Below are 13,722 nucleotides of genomic sequence, written 5' to 3'. Positions count from 1 at the left end.
GCTAACCGAAATATCGGAGAGATTAATTAAGTTCTCTGGCGTGTAGAGTAGCCCACCCTCAATAAGGTTAGGGTCACTAACCGGTGGCTCAAACATTTGGGAAAAATGTGCAGAGAATAGCTCACAGATCTCAACAGGCGTAGAGGCAGTTCGAGAATCAAGTACCATTTCATTAGGTAACGTATTGCACCCTCTTCGAATCCTAACAAATTGCCAGAAGGATGCTGGATCAGAACGGAAACGCGATTGCAGTCTACTCGAATAGGCCTCAAAACAAGCCCTGTTGTATAGTCGATGCGCAGAGGCAGCGTACTTAAATAAACGAAAGTTGAAAGCAGATCGGTTCAGACGATACCTCCTAAGATATTTCATTCTATCCTTTTTCAGGTTGCGAAGAGTACGATTGGACCAGGGAGGATTAGGAGGGGAACGAAAAATAGGTGTACATGAAAGGAGTGCAGAGGTTAACAAAGCATTAAACGATTGGACAGCCTCGTCGACCGATGTACATTGATAAAAAAAAGACCAGTCGGAACGAGATAGAATTGAATTAAGTTTACGATAGTCTGTGAGCCGAAAATTATAACGAACTCTCAATGAATTAGGAGCAGAAGGCAATTCATTCCTAACCCTACTAGCCCTAAATAAAGAAGACGGTAACGCAATTTCTAGAGCAGGATGATGGGCATCCTGGGGCAGGAGCAGTGACGAAGCAGGATACACAGAACAACAAGCAGCTGCAGCAGAGTTGGAGAGCACCAGGTCCAAATAATGATTTAAATGGTTATGCACCCCGTTCAGCTGATAGAGTTCATGCAGGTTTAACATATCCAAAAAGCAGGAACTGGATGTATTCGAAGAAATATGTGGCACATAATGTCTAATAGCTGAAGATGAATCTGGCCTTACTGCGGTAGAAAGCGACCACTCTAACGCAGGTTGATTGAAGTCACCCAGAAGGATAAGATGATCATTCGGTTTCATTTGCATGTATGCATCACTGATGAAAGCAGAAAGGGATTCCAAATAGTTGCGGTCGCTGCTCAAATACGGTGGCACATAAACAATCCCCACATAAAGACGAAACTTAGAAAAAGAAACACGTATACATAAAGCTTCAAGCGTGGGTTGATTAATGTTAAGTGCCACAGAAGGATATCGAACGGAACATGCAAGTAGCACACCACCCCCACGCGAACGTTCGTTGTTTAACCTGCTTCGATCACAGCGGTATATGTTGTAGGCATCACTATCAAGGACCATGTTGGATGGAATCGATTCATTTAACCAGGTTTCAGTAAGGGCAAGCATTTCAAACCCTGATTCATTCGCAGAAAGGCGCAATTCATTGTATTTGGTGCGAAGGCCTCGAACATTTTGGTAATATATCACAAATGGGTCTATTAATTGTGAGCTATCCGTTTGGCAAACGGGCTGATCTGTGGTGAGCGGTTCGTGTTGCAGAGATTGGATTGTGATTGAAGCCCCACCCCCGGTGATAACTGAGGCGGTGTGGGAGGAAACTCCAGTTGAATAGCCTCTAGGATCTCGGTCATCTGGGATGGTGATAGAATCACGCGCTGTGGGGGTGGCGATCGATGTTCCAAAAAATGATCCGGATGAGCGGTAGTTTTTGGCACAGCTGAAGAGCAATTTTCACTATTTGTACGATGCGAAATAAGCTCAGAAGGGTCAAATCGAGCCCTTTCATGTACACGTTGCTTTGGTAGGCCACGAGCAACAAACTCCCGAACAGTAAGTGAAACTGGCCAAATAGTAGACTGCAGCGCAAGCTCCTTAAGAGATTTAGGAACACTCACTTTGAACGATATGAAGGACATCGAGTCCAGGTTCACACCCTTTTTCGTGAGACGGTAAACATTAATATCGTCCGTTGGTAGCACAGCTTTAAGCCACACACGCATATCATCAGCCGAGACATGCGATTTGATGTTCGTGAAGTATAACTTTGGAAATCATCGTGGATGTTTCCTGTTTATAAAAAATCTGACAAAAGTAATGTGTGCAATTATAGAGGAATTTCTATGTTATGTGCGTGCAGTAAACTGTTTGAAAAGATAATGTCTCGTCATATGCTCCAAGCCTTTTCACCATTAATTTCTAATGTTCAACATGGCTTTATGCCGAAACGATCGATTGAGACCAATCTAATATACTTACTTAACTTTTGCCACTCCTATATTGACAAGGGCTTACAGGTTGACGTCATTTATACTGACTTCTGCGCTGCTTTTGACAAGGTCAACCACTTTCTATTGCTATCTAAATTATCAAAGTATGGTGTTCACACAAATGTTGTTGAGTGGTTAAGAAGTTATTTAACTGATCGTTGCATTAACGTTAAGATAGGAACTAGTTTATCTGCCACATTCCATAATTTATCTGGTGTTCCTCAAGGGAGTATATTAGGACCTTTACTATTTATTATATTTATTAACGATGTCGTGTTTGCTATTCCTCATGTTAAATTGTTATTATATGCTGACGATCTAAAAATGTTCCTACCTGTTAAATATTCTGACGACTGTGAAATGTTACAAGACTCGTTAAACTATTTTTCTGCATGGTGTTTTAATAATGAAATGTTACTTAATGTTAGCAAATGTAGTTGTATAACATTCTCAAAGAAAAAAAATCCTATTATTTATAACTACAAAATCAATGAAGACAGCGTTCCACGTTTTTCTCAGGTTCGGGACTTAGGAGTTATTTTAGACAGTAAGCTTAGTTTATCTAGCCATTATCAAACTATCGTCACTAAAGCTCTTAAACTGTTAGGATTTGTCTTACGTGTCTCGGCCGACTTTAAAGATTCTTTCAGTTTAAAAACATTATACTGTTCTCTAGTCCGTCCCATCCTGGAATTTGCCAGTGTAGTTTGGTGTCCCCATCAAATCACATACATAGATAAAATTGAAAAAATTCAGAAAAAAATCACACGTGTTATGTTTCATCGTCTTCCCTGGTCAAACCAAATTCCACGTCCTTCGTATAATGTTCGGTGTTTACTATTTGGCTTAGAGACTTTACAGCATAGGAGAACTACGGCTCAGATAACTTTCATGCATAAATTATTAATTGGAGATTTTGATGCACCTGACATTTTAAATTTTATTTGCTTTTCTACTCCTTCTAGAGGTCTTAGAAGTAGAGAGCTACTAAGAAGCCCTTTTAGATCGACTGGTTTTGGTGCCAATGATCCACTGCTCAAAATGATTGATGTGTATAATAGGTTAGGGTTATCAGCAGATTTCAATCAATCCGTTAGTCAGCTGCGTCAGCATATTCAAGTTAGTTCTAGGGCCATAATTTAAACTTGTACACTGTAAGCATTAAGTTATTTAGGCATACTGCCCGATAACTTTGATTTAAATAAATAATAATAACCATACTTTCTCGGCTATGCCCGTGTTGGTGGTGTTTTGGTTCAAAACAGGATCAGAAGATGCTTGTGTATTTGTTCGATAGTTTCCAGCACTAACATCACTAGTCGGCTTAGTACGATGATTGTAGTGGTTACAGTTGTCAGAATCATCCACAGTGTTGGTATCGTTCGCAGCTTGGATATCATCAGTGAGCTCCGTTGAGTTAGTAAATGTACGGCGAGCGGAAGCTGTTTTAGTCGTTCTGGATGTATTTGTGGCATTGAGCGACGATACATTAGTGGATGTGTGCGATCGCGATGCGTTGCTAACAGACGGCTTAGCTAATATGGGTGTTAGCGCTCGCTTATCAACGAGAGCGAGGATCTCAGGAAGCAAATCGCTCTTGATAGCCGATCTAAGAGAAGAGAGAGATGAGTCAATTGTGGTGAGAATATCTGCTTTCACCAATTCGAGTAGGGCTGCTATCTCACTTGTGAGAAGTGAATTTGTGCCAATGCGAAACTCGTGACATGTTTTGCACAACCACAACAATTGATTATTACGCCCAAGCTCACGAGTAGAATCACGGGACAACCCCGTGCAATGGGTGTGATGCTTGGAACCACAAACACCGGCACAGGACACCGAATTAGCACTATCGGTGGGTGCATTGCAGGTTGAGCACTGCATAACGATGACTCAGCACAATCTGATGAGTGGCAGGAGCAGAAACGAAGCCAAACACTTTCTCGGCAAAAATGTTGAATAAACAGAAGCAGCTTTATATTAATCGAAGGCACGCACTAGCCAGTACGAACAACTCAGCAGCACCACTGTTGAAAATGTTGAGATTCCAGAAATAACACGGCAAAACAGCGTATAAAATCAGGAGCACGAGGAAGGCACATCCACTCAGTTTGACAGTCAATCTCTCTCTGATAGTCAATCTCTCTCTGACAGTCAATCTCTGCCAGATCATGGCGATTTTAAGCGATTCTTCCATTGCTTGTCCCGCAATTGTGAGTCGATCGAAGAGTTCATCAACCTGCATAAGATGGCGGTCCATATCACCGATTTCGCCCAGGTTCAGGTTACACAACTTTTTCAATAGGGACACCCTTGAGGTAACGGTTGTCTTTTCATGGTACTCACGCAGCTTTTCCCAGAATTCCTTTGCCGAATCTGCCTTTTTCACTATGCTGAATTGGTTTTCCTCAACACATAGTCCAATAGTTGCTCGAGCCCTTTTATCATCCTTGATCCATTGTGGCGTCACTGGTTCAACCTTTGGTTCGTCGATCACGTACAAGAGCTCTTCGCGAATCATAAGCATTTCCATGCGAAACTTCCAGCCCTGATAGTTTTGGTTATTCAACCTGGCAAACGAAAACTTTCCGGCATCTGCCATACTGGACCTTTATCGATTCACGCCAGAAAACAGAAGATTAACTTCTACACACACGACTTAAACTTTCCGAGAAACCTTTCTTGGAACATTCCCTGGGCCCATAACCTGTTGGAAGGGAGAAATAGCAGGACACTTGCGCAGTCGTATTTAAGTGTGTGGTTATTGTACGAAACACATTGGCGGAATGAATCGCTTACATGTATTTACAGTGTTGGTGAAATGTTTCCCTGCCCAAGTGACAACTCGCTTTGCGTTATATTTGAGGGGTAGGAAATTGCCTACTTTCAACAAATATGTGTGTTTGTTTACTTGCGATCGAACTCTTCCATTTCGCTGGTCAGTACATAGTTTATAGACTAATAATATTGCGGAACTTTAAGTGCAGTGATGTAAGTGAATGAATGTAATCAATCGAAGAGTTAAAATCCTGTTCAGCATATTGACCTTAGCCAACCCTTGACCAAACTTTTCCTCAAAGCATTTTTGGAAAAGGTGGGTTAAGAGTGGGCAAGATACAGGGTTTACCAAGTCACTTTGCGATGTGAGCTGCACAATTCATCTCACTTGAGACGTATTTCTATTCTGACGTGCTAGGGTAACTGTACCAGTTTTCGGCAGGCTAGTGCAGTAGTTTCACAAAAACTGCTCACAAATAAACATTTTTTATTATTTTTCTTGAAAGTGTTGTTATTCTGGTTGATAAACTATCATAGTATGTTACAATATTTTTTATTTGCCGGTTCAAAGCCCTTTTTCACAAATATTCGTGAAAATGCAAACATTGATTTTGTTCCCATTTTTGGCAGTTTGGTCCTATTTTCGGCAGGCTGTGTTCCTATTTTCGGCAGCGCGAATACGTGTCAGAAAATGTTTGTATCAATGTGAATATGTACAAAAAAATGTTTAAAGCAATTTAACACTCTTACTTTCCTAAGATTGGTGTTAAAAAGCACTTTAATTATTAATTTTATGTTGCTTATTTTGGCCCGTTTTGACAGCCATTTTGATGCGACGTTTAAACAGAGCAGACATTGACAGTTTGATGGTTATAGCCAAAGTCTATATAATACAGAGGTCGATGCATAGCTCGATTTTGGTCCACCATTTTGAAAGCTTGTTTTTGACAGTTAGATGAAAAAGTTTGTGAACGATTCCACACAACCAAACACTTTTTAGGGCCAATTGTGCTTTTTCTGCACAAAATCTAGTGTGTATAGTTATTTCCTTCTCATTTACGTGGCATGGAGAAGTTTTTTTCTCTAATTCATCACTTGAAAACGTATAAAATCAGGAAACAAGCCTATTAGCTTTGGTTCTCTTGAGCTGCACATGATTTTGTCCTAATTTTGGGCACTGATCTTGTTATAATCAATAATTGTACTATAATTCTATCTTTTCTTGATATTCGTCAACTTTTTTGCAGTGCAATATTACGAATAAACGATGTAATAATGACCGAAAATACATTCAGACCATTGCATGCTCAACAACTAAAACCTCAATGTATGCTACGATGAAACTATTGAAGCTTTTTCATCCAGCTGTCAAAACTTTCCCACGCTTTTTGATCAAATGTTCTGGACGACTCGACCTCTGTATTATATAGACTTTGGTTATAGCGTACGGTGCAAACTGGCTTACAAATATTTATTTTTCTCTTAAGTTAGTGCATTTTTTGTCGTAAAATTGGTGATATTTGGTACAAGAAAGGTCAGCTAAGAAAAGTGACGTCTGGATTACCGCGTGTATGTACAAGGGATGTGATTGTATGTGTGCGACGCTAGTTTCAAATGTTTACGATCAGAATGATGCGAAACAACAAGAAGGGAATTAAGTTAACATTTTCCGTAAATTTAAGATAAAATCATTGTTCAGTGATTTGTGATCACATAAATTATTCATCGCGCAATATCTGTACTATTACAATCTAATGTTCGTGGCTCATTTTACCATCTGGAAAGTGGTAAAGATTCGTGGTCATAAGTGATATGATATTTGATAAACTCAGTTCCTTATGATATGTTAGTCTATAATAGTATAAACATCATCTCATACTATATTTTAGGTGCCTCCTAGACTAGACCGTATATATCAAACCCAATTCGATGAAATTGAATAAACGCGCCAACAGTGAGTTTGGTCACCCGTCCTAATTATATGTAGCCATTTGGTTGTGGTTTCCGTGTCGGATGGTGGCATATGATTCTCGTACACATGGCGGAAGCAAAATCACTTGTTATGATTCTATTATTTGGCGCTTCCAGATTCCATCCATCCAGATCCAGAAAAACATTACAGAACCAACGTGATTTAGTTTTTGAGCTAGCGTTATATATAATTCCCTAAGTGATGTTTTCGACGTACGGTATGATATTTGGTTTTACGAATGTATTCATTTTACTAAATTTATTTAGTTTACTCAATCCTGATATGGGTTGTATAAGCGAATTACACTACTCTTACAAGCTGAACCAAACATATTTTATAAACATTATTCGTGAGACTTAATGCAAAAATAGAACAGCTACAGTTAGTGAGTGAAACGATATCACTATCAACAGTTTAATCATCTCTTAAAACATTTAAAAGGAAATTCTACATCACAGTTCATGTATTCTACGCTTAAGCACATGTACGCATTACTAAAGAACGTATATAGATTAATTAGATAATATTTGACATGTAGAAAACTTGGTCGCACAGCTTTGATATGTTGAAAAAATTAAGGTTAATTGTTAGTAGTAGCTTCATCATTGCTCTCGTCTTTTTTTTTGTTATCGCGGAGTGAAACCTTCAAAAGGCACCCACGACTTCCATACCAACCGTCGATGTCGTGGGTAGTGTGGGATTCATTGATCGTAACCCATCTGTATTACAGATTAGCTTACGATCAATGCGACCGCACTAAAACACTCCGCGTACCTTTTATCTTCCTTTAGGCGTTTGTGTGATGGCCCATCTTGATACTTAGTACGTCCTCCACGCTGATATCTAGAAAAGAAATAGTAAGAAAATAAAAGAAAAAGAAAAGAACAGAAAAAGAAAAAAAAAGAAAAAGAAAAAAAAAGAAAAAGAAAAAAAAGAAAAAGAAAAAAAAGAAGACAAAAAGAAGCTGGCTGCCATCCGGGATAAGTTGCTCCGTCACGGTTGAGGCTTCTGGTTAGCCATCACTCATCATTAGGTTCATTTTAAATCGTTTTTCGGCTGCTAGTTTCAGTGGGCTTTCCTCATTATTTTCGTTGAATACTTTTCGTTAAATTTTTTTGCGAGGTAACCCATAATGTATTGCAATCCGTCTTCTTCTTGTTCTGTCATTGTTAAAGGATTACTGCTAGCCGTACTGATAATATCACTATCTTCTGAGCTTATTAATCCATTAGCTTTTTCCCTGCGTTGCATGTCTGGGAAGTTCGGTACTATTTCGGCTCCTGAAAACACCGTTACAGCTATATATTCCTCCGGCTCTTCCTTTAAATTACTTTAAATTACTTTCTTCAACGTTAGGTTCCACTGTCGTCAAATATTCATCCGGTTCTTGGTTGTTTTGTTGTCTGGTATGAGTTTGATTCCGTAATATGGTTGGGGATTTTCCAAGTATCATTATTCTTATACGGTAAAGACAGCTCAACGGCGATGGGTGATCATTCACCCCTCCTTTTTGTCTTACTTGCGAGAAGAAGTTCTCTAGTACATCTTGGTTAAGCTGTTAAAGAAAATTATACTACGAAGATAGAATTGATTATTTTAAACATTTAAAATAACTATACAGCATTGCACGATGGACATGTAAGTTTCTACAATTATATTCACTTTATTATGTTAATCGTGCGCAGGAGAACAGTATTGTCGCGGTATACCGGAGTATTAAGAAAGAGAGCTTATCCGATCGGATGCTCCTTTTTATACCTTCTCTCTCTCGCCTTACGCTCGCGCGCCTATTCCTTCTCGCGCACCTGTCCTTTCTCACGCACCTACGCACTTTCGCGAGGCTACGCATTTCTCGCGCTCATTATGCGTGTCCTGCCCGACTCTCCCGTTATCTCCTAAGCTCTCTAACTATCTACTTGAGACCCTAATTAACCCTTAATATCGCAGACCTCAAGTGATGAGAAAAAGCTGTCCTTCCCAATTCACTTAATTTGAACAGGCACAGCACACACCACAGAACCCCCCACCAGTGACGGAGTCGCGATAGAAAAAGAATTGTGAGAGTGTTTGTCTCTTAACTTGAGATTTCATTTAGTTTTTCGCAAAGCGAACATTCTTTTGGCTATTTGTGGTTTTGCCTGTTTTGGAGACACCCTCCATTTCGAAAGCAGGTTTGAGGCGGTCAATCGAAATAGATTCATTTTTTCTTTGATTTTAACCGTGAAAATTTTCTGCACCGTCGAACTACCTCAAAAGGTCCTTCATACGGTGCTTGTAAACCCGTTCTCACTTTATCTACCCGTACGAAAACATGTTTACAGGTTTGAAGGTGTTTTGGTAAGTAAACCGGTGTTGTATCATTTAGTTTTGGTGGGCATGGGTCAATGTGCCTTAGCGCTTTTTTAAAATCCTGAACAAATTCGGGTACGTCCTCGACGGATTTTGCAGCAGAGGGTAAAAATACTTCGGAAGGAAGTCGCAAACTTTCTCCATATACCATTTCTGCTGGAGCGCCTTTTAATGCGTCTCTGTATGCTACTCGAATGCCCAGCAGAATCAGTGGCAATCGAGAAATCCAATGCGTATTGTCTTCGCAGGCTTTTAACGCTCCTTTTAAGTGTCGATGGAATCTTTCAACCATTCCATTGGATTGAGGGTGATACGCAGTCGTTTTAATGTGATGTGTTCCTAACAACTTTGTTAGTTCTTCAAACAGTTTTGACTGGAACTGTCTGCCTCTATCGGTTGTGATTGTAGATGGACAACCAAACCTTGGAATGTAATTCCTTACAAATGTTTCAGCTAGCGTTTTAGCCGACATATCAGGCATCGGATAGCATTCCGGCCAACGTGTAAAACGGTCAACAATGGTCAGTAAGTAGCTCATTCCTTCGGATGGTGGCAATGGACCAACGATGTCCATGTGCACATGTTCAAATCTCCCTTTTGGAACGGATAATGCTTCCAAAGGCGAGCGAGTGTGACGATCAATTTTAGCTTTTTGGCATCCAACACACGAACGAGTCCAGTTTCCCACGTCCTTGTTCTTTGACGGCCAGAAAAATCTTTCGGATAACAGCTTGCGTGATGCGCGAATACCCGGATGGGATAGGTTGTGTAGGTTGGCGAAAGTTTTTTTTCTTAGAGATTAAGGAACATACAACCTATTCTGTCCAGTCGACGACTCGAATACTAGTTTGTTTTTATCCAATATTAATTGATTTAATTTGAATTTGGAGTTTGCCTGACTATTTGAGTCTTCAAATAGTTGTTTTAGCTGTTCGTCTTTTTGTTGTTCCTTTGCAATTGCTTCATATGTGAAGTTTGTGATTTCGTTGGTTTCTCCTATTCGAGATAACGCATCTGCCACAACGTTGCTCTAGCCAGTAATGTACTTTATATCCGTTGTGAATTGTGAAATAAAGTCTAGTTGTCGGCATTGTCTTGGGGATTTTTCTGTTTTTGAATTTAGGGCATGGATCAATGGTTTATGATCTGTATAAACCGTGAACGATCTACCTTCTAGAAAATGTCGGAAATGTTTTATCCCAAGAGTAATAGCGAGCAATTCTCTATCGAATGTGGAATACCTCTGTTCCGTGGGCGTCATCGTTTTAGAAAAAAAACGCAAGAGGTTCCAAAATGCCTTCGCTAGTTTGTTGTAATACTGCCCCTACAGCAACACTAGAAGCATCTGTTGTTAGTGTATAAGCAGCATTACTTTTCGGATGCACGAGCATGGTAGCGTTTGAAAGTTCATCCTTTATTTGATTTAGTGCTTGTTCACAAGCGTCAGACCATTCGAATTTGATTTTCCTATTTTTGTTGTGCTCTTTTACTAACTGGTGAAGCACTCTTAGCTTATCTGAAATGTTAGGAATGAAGCGGTGATAATAATTCACCATTCCCAAAACTCTTTGAAGCTGTTTCACCGAACATGGTGAAGGAAAATCTCGAATGGCCATTATTTTTTCTGGCGATGGTGTTATCCCTTTCGCCGAAATGGTGTGGCTGAGGAATTCTATTTGATTCACACCAAGAATGCATTTTGATGGCTTAAGTTTTATATCGTGATCCGTTAAACGTTTTAGAACAATGTGCAAGTGTTCTAAAGGGGATTCACGCGTCGAACTAGCTATCAGAATGTCATCTATGTATACAAACACAAAATCTAAATCATGAAAAATATTATTCATGAGTCGTTGAAAACACTGGCTTGCATTTCTGAGGCCAAACGGCATCCTTAGAAATTCAAATAACCCGAACGGCGTGGTTATCGCCGTTTTGTGGATGTCTTCCTCGGCAACAGGTATGATGTGGTACGCTCGAATGATATCCAACTTAGAAAAAATTTGCAACCATCCAAGTTCATCGTAAAATCCTGCACATGCGGGATCGGATAACGATCAGGTATTGTGATGGCATTTAAACGCCTATAATCGCCGCAAGGTCTCCAATCTGAATCAGGTTTGGGTACCATGTGTAGCGGTGACGAAGCTGACGACGAGGAAACTCTGCAGATTCCCAGATCCAACATGTGTTGAAATTCTGCTTGAGCAATCTTGTGCTTTTTCGGATCCAGACGTCGTGGTTTAGAAAATGGTAAGCTTCCTTTGGTTTCGATGTTATGTACTATCGAATGCCTAACTGGCTTTTTATAATCTGGTGGATCCACTAAAGTTGGATATTTTTTAAAAATTTCACCAAATATGCTCGATTCAATCATCCAGTTTTTGGGGGTAGGTGTATCCACTAAAGCGATGGTTGCGATCGTTTCTTGTCCTGTAAGATGATCGATCAACCTCTTTCTTTTTAAGTCGACCCACAAATCGTGCTTCGCTAAAAAATCAGCCCCAATGATTGGTCGATTCACTTCAGCAAGTGTGAAACAGTGCGAAAACACTCTCCTAAGTCCAAGACTTAACTGTAGCAACTTGGTTCCGTAAGTAGCAATAGGGCTACCATTAGCTGCTACTAGTTGGTGTTCAGCTTGTTTGATGACTTTTCCAAAAAGATTGTACGGTATGACGGTCACGTCGGCTCCTGTATCTACAAGGAAGGTAAATGTTGTTTTTTCATCGTCAATGAAAAGACGAGAGGAGCCCAATATTGCTCTCGGGTTGCCCGCCGCTGCCGTTGAGCAAATTAGTTTTTTGCTGCGAAAAATTGCAGGGTTTTTGGCACCGTCGTGCTTGTTCGCCAAACCGAAAATGAAAATAACACATGGGGTGCTTCCGAACCTGTGATGGTGTTCTTGCACGTTTTTGGCTCTGAGATCTTTCTCGCTGTCTTCCTCTATTATTTCCTGTTTGGAAGGAAATTCTCCTTAGCATACTACGCAGTTCAGAAATTTCCTGTCGCAATATTGCAGTTTCATTCGAGGGATTTCTTCCCGAGCTTTCACTAGAAGAAACGCCTGCAATCGATGATACCGCTCCGGCTTGGGTTGCTTCCCACACCCTGTCTGCGATTTTAATTAGCTCATTGATTTCTCGGTTTCCGATGGCAATGAGCGCTACTTCCATTGTTTTTGGCAATCTTGATAACCAAAGCTTACGAATAAGCTCGGAAGTGAGGTTTGCAGAATCACCTGCCAGCTGAACCATGTGTCTGTAAAAATCAGACGGACTACGATCACCCATTTGTACGTGATACAACAACTGAGTGATTCGTTGTTCTTCACTCGCGTTAAGCCTTTCTAGAAGTTGACTTTTTAAATGTGAGTACGGGTTGTTTGGTAATGGCATAGTTATTATGTCCATTATTTTCGGCAAGACGTTTTTCGGGAGCACGCTTAGAACGTGAGAATATTTCGAGCGTTCCCTTGTAACGTTTGAAATATCGAACTCAGCTTCTGCTGCCACAAACCATGCGCTTGGAGCGTCTTCCCAAAAACAAGGCAATTTTGTGGAAATTTTTTCTATGGCCAAATGAGAGTTTTCTTGTTCCATCGTTCCCGCCTCTGATGACGGCCCCGCGGCTCGCACCGGAATTGCACTGGGACCAGCATTTTTATCATCACTTTCGTTCTTTGACATTTTAGGTTCACAGAATATTCCCTATCTAATAAAAAAAATGTACCTAATTCTCTCTAAAATGCTTACACTATTGAGTTGATTTTTTTTTTTTATGAAAATTGCGTATTATGATGAAAAAAAAATTTTGTTTGAAATGTTTACGACGTATCACGAAACGATTGTGAAATATGTATAAATATGCATATATATAAATAGGTCGGCAAATTCAAATTTAATGCATGTTAATATTTAACGCAATAGTATATACGATAATAATATAATGATGGAACGCGGGAAAATACGTTATAATAAGAGAAAAGATAAAATAAAATAAAGGAACGAGCTCACCGATATCGTGGCGTATAGCGTCAGCAGCCGGTAGGTCACCACGAGGTTCTCAGCTCGTTGTTCTCGATAGCGGCTGCGGCGTTGTGGTTCATGCAGCAAAGACGATGCTGCGCCGATGAAAATCTCGACACGTTATTGCGATGGCTGCGCCGACGAAAAACTGCACACGTCATCTACGATGTTGCACCGTAAAAAGCTGCACCCGTCATCCACGATGTTCCGCACGTTCGTTCACGTTGAAATCTGCGTCCGTTCGTTCACTATGAGGTTCCGTCGAATGATTGGCACGTCATCTTATGCTGCTTCCCGTTGTTTTACACAGCTCGATTTCTGCTGCGCGATGGGTTAACGTGGTTTCCACCATACAGGATCGAGATGGCTGCTGCATGTGGTTTCCACCATACAGGATCGCGAT

At 40.3% G+C, this 13,722-nt stretch overlaps 1 protein-coding gene and 1 long non-coding RNA gene across 3 annotated transcripts; one reads left to right on the top strand and one right to left on the bottom strand.

Annotated features, from left to right (window-relative positions):
- Positions 1-820: 820 nt before the first annotated feature.
- On the bottom strand, positions 821-4,540 carry LOC120897042. Of its 2 annotated transcripts, XM_040301650.1 has the most exons (3): positions 3,878-4,540; positions 3,408-3,801; positions 821-1,967 (listed from the first exon to the last, which is right to left on the bottom strand). In XM_040301650.1, exons 1-3 carry the CDS (start codon positions 3,916-3,918, stop codon positions 1,404-1,406), a joined length of 999 nt encoding a protein of 332 aa, XP_040157584.1. In that variant the 5' UTR covers positions 3,919-4,540; the 3' UTR covers positions 821-1,403. The 2 variants fall into 2 exon arrangements, with proteins under 2 accessions (XP_040157584.1, XP_040157583.1); XM_040301649.1 differs by having other exon boundaries at positions 3,408-4,540.
- Positions 4,541-6,503: 1,963 nt separating this feature from the next.
- Positions 6,504-7,044, top strand: LOC120897048. Its single transcript, XR_005738488.1, has 2 exons — positions 6,504-6,757; positions 6,860-7,044. It is a non-coding gene; the product is annotated as an uncharacterized LOC120897048 (long non-coding RNA).
- Positions 7,045-13,722: the final 6,678 nt, after the last annotated feature.

This window comes from Anopheles arabiensis, chromosome 2 (genome assembly GCF_016920715.1).
Source record: "Anopheles arabiensis isolate DONGOLA chromosome 2, AaraD3, whole genome shotgun sequence".
Taxonomy (NCBI): Eukaryota; Metazoa; Arthropoda; class Insecta; order Diptera; family Culicidae; genus Anopheles; species Anopheles arabiensis.
The sequence above is the reverse complement of the archived record's forward strand: the minus strand, read 5'-3'. Positions and strand labels throughout refer to the sequence as shown.

Bases quoted from the DNA above. Each gene is read 5' to 3' on its own strand.
- LOC120897042 (XM_040301649.1), bottom strand. From the start codon at position 4,076: ATGCAGTGCTCAACCTGCAATGCACCCACCGATAGTGCTAATTCGGTG. The intron at 1,968-3,407 runs TTATTATTATTT...TGATTTCCAAAG, and splicing joins GCATAGCCGAGAAAGTATGG to TTATACTTCACGAACATCAA.